The following is a 5,000-nucleotide window of genomic DNA, read 5'->3' on the forward strand; positions in this document are numbered from 1 at the left end:
CAGGTCATCCAAATGACCTCAGCATGGTCAGCAGTAGATTGTGTACAGAAAGCAGTCTCCATACGCACTGAGGTGACTTTTCATGCGAGGACACTTGTACTTCTTAAACTGTGCAACAGCACTGCTGAGTAGGGCGATGATGAGCTCCTGCAGGTGCAGAGACACACAGAGAAGTCTGTTTTATAGACGAGACTACATTCTATCCACAAAGCCATCCCACAACACCGGAATTTCAGCCACTGAAACAGGACAGAGAGACATCTTACTGAATGTGGTACGTCTCTCTCCTTGATCTGCAGCGCCAGAATCCCTGTCTTCTCCTTCTCTGGATCTGCTGGATCGATACCTGAAACCACACGGAGGTCAAAGTTAGGCTAGATTCACACGGTAACAAGACTGGAGATGTTCAGGGAGAAGTAGGAGGACTGGGGAAACCAAGAGGCAGAAGTCCAACGCTCGCTCGGGGAGGTTGCAGACCAGTAAACTGAGTGCAGGTACACTACTATTCATTATGAAAGTGTGTTTGGTCATTATATAACTATTCAGACAAGATAAAACTCCATGCAACTGTAACACCCCCCTCCTCCAGGTGGTAAATGGACGGAGAGTTGGGAAAAGTTTCTGCAGGTCCAACTTGCAACCAGCTGCAAGGATGTAAAATGAGTGGAAGGTGAAGGTCTGCAGAGACCGGCAGTAGACCGGATCCCTGGCTTCAGCCTGTTCATCAGGAAGGTGACCGGCAGTAGACATGCAGATGTGACGTTTCCATGCAGACGTGACGTTTCCATAGAGATGTGATTTTTTCCATGGAGATGTGACGTTTCCATGGAGACGTGACGTTTCCGTGCAGACGTGACGTTTCCGTGCAGACGTGACGTTTCCATGCAGACGTGACGTTTCCATGCAGACGTGACGTTTCCATGCAGACGTGACGTTCCCATGCAGACGTGACGTTCCCATGCAGACGTGACGTTTCCATGGAGATGTGATTTTTTCCCATGGAGACGTGACGTTTCCATGCAGACGTGACGTTTCCATGGAGATGTGATTTTTTCCCATGGAGACGTGACGTTTCCATGGAGACGTGACGTTCCCATGCAGACGTGACGTTTCCATGGAGATGTGATTTTTTCCCATGGAGACGTGACGTTTCCATGGAGATGTGACGTTCTCATGCAGACGTGACGTTTCCATGCAGACGTGACGTTTCCATGGAGATGTGATTTTTTCCCATGGAGACGTGACGTTTCCATGGAGACGTGACGTTTCCATGCAGACGTGACGTTTCCATAGAGATGTGATTTTTTCCATGGAGACATTGTAGTGTTAGAGGGAATACATGAGCAGGAACCTTGGTTGAAGGTGTATGTTGCTGGGGAGAATGAATAAAGGGGTGGAGCACCCTGTTGACTACATGAGCGTCTTGTCGTTTTTTACAAGTACATCAGATCAGTAATCGATACACCATGTCGGCCACTGAACATGGTGTCAGAAGTTAAAGGAGTAGGTAGGAGTTTGCACAGCTACGCAGTGCTGCACAGTTTTGACAGAGATTTTTTTTCTCCCTCCCAAGAAGTGAGCTGTTGCCGCGAACGGCTGGAAAAGAGGCCGTGACATGAACCAGTTCCAGGTTTCACTGCCGGACGAATCGGCAAAGTGGATAAAGCACTTCGACAGGTACCGCATCACGTCAGGTTTGGATACACAGGCGGACAAAAATCAAGTAAATGCCTTAATATACTGTACGAGAGAGGAGGCGGAAGACATACTGGTTTCCCTCCATCTAAGCCCCGAGGAAGCGAGTGAATATGAAACTGTCAAAGGGAAACTGGATGCTCAATTTGTTGCACGCCGAAATATAATCTTTGAGAGAGCTAAGTTTAATCAGAGGCGGCAGGAACCGGGCGAGTCAGCAGACAGCTCCCACACGGCACTACATTGTCTCGCAGAGCACTGCGGATATGGCGCTCTGCACGACGAGATGGTGAGAGACCGACTGGTCGTAGGCCTGAGAGATAAACGCTGATCAGAGCAATTACAGATGGGTCCCGAGTTGACCTTAGAGAAGGCTATTACCAGAGTTCGACAGTGTGAGCAGGTGAAAAAGCAGCAAGAAATTCTCAAAACTAACTTTAAAGCAGATAATATGAACGTGCAGCTTGACAGAGTGCACGTGCAGCAGCGGAGCTTTCCCCATACAGAAAAAAATCAGGCAGCAACTCTGTCTTTAGGAAGATGCAGCAGGGAAAACCTACTCAGAGTAAAAGATGTGGCGACACAAGAGCTCATTCACTTCAACAGTGTCCAGCAAGAGAAGCAGAGTGTAACCGCTGCAAGAAAAAGGGACATTACGCCAGTCTGCAGATCAAAAAAAGTGATGAAGTGACTGCGGACGATGAGGATATTGCATTCCTGGGCTCCCTGTCAGATGATTGCAGTAGGGAGGCGATGGATGGCAGACATGCTGCTGGAAAAACGCAGCATGCCGTTCAAAATTGACACTGGAGCTGATGTTACGGCAATCCCAGTCAAGCTGTATGATCCAAGCCAGTTCAACAAACTGATGAGTGCAACAAAGGTTCTGTGTGGACCAGGAGGGACACCTCTAAAAGTGACAGGCAAGTTCACCGCCTCTCTCAGTACAAACAACAGGACTAGGTTTATGTGGTTGACGGGCTTCGCACACCACTTCTAAGTGGTCAAGCTGCCATGGCCTTACGGCTTGTTGCTGGACATTACCACTATAACCGTCTGTGTTTCGGGATTTCGTCAGCCCCGGACACTTCCAGAAACGTATGTCCCACATCCTGGAAGGCCTGGAAGGTGTTTTATGTCAGATGGACGATGTCTGGGGGGGCGACACAGAACACGACGAGAGGCTAAGGAGGGCCCTGTCACAGCTGCAGGATGCAGGAGCCACACTCAATGATAAGTGTGAGTTCTCAAAGAGCAAAATAAAGTTTTAAGGGCAAGTGATCGAAGCGTCTGGGGTCAGCGCTGACCCTGACAAAGTGAGGGCTGTAAAAGCCATGGCTGAGTCCAGGAAAGTCAGTGAAGTGAGTCGCTTCCTGGGAATGACCAATCACTTGGGGAAATTCCTCCCTCACCTGGCGGAAAAAACCCGTCCCCTAAGAGATCTCCTGAGGAAGCCAAATGCGTGGATCTGGGGACCACTACAGCAACAGACCTTTGACAACATCAAGGCAGACCTGACAACTCCACCGGGTCTTGCACTATATGACCCAAATGCTGAAACACTGGTTTTAGCAGACTCCTCATAATTTGGAATGAGAGCGGTGCTTCTGCAGCGAGAGGAAGACTGGAAACCTGTGGCATATGCCTCGCAGACTCTGAGTGACACCGAACAGCGAAATGCCCAGGTGGAAAAATGGCAACAACCTGGGCCTGTGAAAGGCTGTCAGAGTTCCTTGTGGGGAAAAGCTTCCAGATTGAAATGGATCACAAACCCCTGGTTCCTCTGCAAGGTTCGAAGGGCCTGGATTCACTTCCACATACAGCACATGCGGTTCATGAGGTTCTCCTACACAATCACTCACGTAGCAGGGAAGGACATCCCAGCTCTCCAGAGCCCCTGTTAGCAGCACAGCTGAAGGACTCCCAGAAGAAGAAATAAAGTTGTATGTGGACTCTGTCATAGCAAGCCTACCGGCTACTGAAAAGAAGCTGAAGGAGATACAGGTGCATCCGGACAGAGATCCCACAGTCCACCAGCTGAAGATCTTCTACACACAAGGATGGCCTGATAAGTTCTCAACTGAGAGAGTATACCAGACCTATTTAGCATTCAGTGGGGAGCTAACAGTTCAAAATGGATTGCTACTGTATGGCTGCAGAATCGTGATCCCTCCATGGCTCAGAGCAGAGACACTGACTAAACTTCCCCATGGTCATCTGGGAATTACCAAATGTAAGGTGTAGGAGACATAGATGAGGAGGAGGTGCACGGTGCATTAGTGTGTGTGGCAGAGGTGGTGGTTTGTGTGTGATTGGGCGTGTGCTTGCACAGAGGTGTATAAAGGCGCATACTTACCTGGGAAACAGATGAGAGAGAAAGGGTGGGTAGTCGCCATAATTTTGTTGACCGCTATCCACACATTCATACATCATTTCTGTCTGTTATCTCCCTGGTTAAAACAATCCATTCATTCAATCTTGATTGCGCTGTTATAGCTTGGAGACGCAATAAAGTATTAAACGGATCCCTGGATTTCAGCGTATTCTGTCAAGACAACGTCCTCGCGCATCACAAATAAGCGAACAGGAGGACCCCACCCAAACTCTCAGCGGCAAAGGTGGTTTGGAAGCCGCAACATAAGGAGAGGGCAAAACTGTCCGTTTGGTGGCCCGGTCTCAACAAGGAGCTGACAAAACTGGTGGAGACCTGTGACATTTGCAGTCGTGAAAGGGAAACTTTGCAACCAACAGATTTCCCCCCGCGACCGTGGTCCACCGTTGGAGCTGACTTGTTCCAAACCAAAAACAAGACATGTCTGGTTGTTGTGGACTGTTTCTCATGACTGAACACTTCAAATCTATCTTCGCTCGTCACGGCCTTCCAGATGTTGTTCGTTCGGACAATGGACCTGAATTTGCATCTGAACCTTTCAGAAAGTTTGACTGTGAGTGGGACTTCAGTCATGTGACGTCCAGCCCCCACAGAGCAACGAGGAGGCGGAGCGAGCAGGACATGAAAGGACTTCTGAAGGGCAGTGATCCTTACCTGGCCCTCATGGCTTACTGTGCGGCTCCACTGGCTAATGGATTCATCCCTGCAGAGCTACTCATGAGGAGGAAAATCATAACGGCACTGCCCACCATCCCATCCCGTCTTAATCTAAAATGGCCGGACATGGAGGAGCTGAGAGGGACTGAAGAGAAATACTGACACAAAACTACAACACCAGACACAGAGCACGTGACATGCCACAGCTGAAACCAGGCGATCATGTCTGGGTGAAGGACAAGGTCGAGAGGGGCAC

General features: G+C 49.3%; 1 protein-coding gene across 1 annotated transcript in view; it reads right to left on the reverse strand.

Moving 5' to 3' along the window:
* trappc11 (trafficking protein particle complex subunit 11) overlaps window positions 1–5,000 on the reverse strand; it is an 81,037-nt gene that overhangs the window by 14,216 nt on the left and 61,821 nt on the right. Inside the window, exons 12-13 of the mRNA XM_079250241.1 lie at window positions 267–346; window positions 69–147 (exon numbers count right to left, since the gene is read on the reverse strand). Of these exons, the coding sequence (XP_079106367.1) occupies window positions 69–147; window positions 267–346 (159 nt within the window). The remainder of the gene's footprint in view (window positions 1–68; window positions 148–266; window positions 347–5,000) is intronic.

Source organism: Telmatherina bonti (assembly GCF_933228915.1).
Source record: "Telmatherina bonti genome assembly, chromosome: 12".
NCBI lineage: Eukaryota > Metazoa > Chordata > Actinopteri > Atheriniformes > Telmatherinidae > Telmatherina > Telmatherina bonti.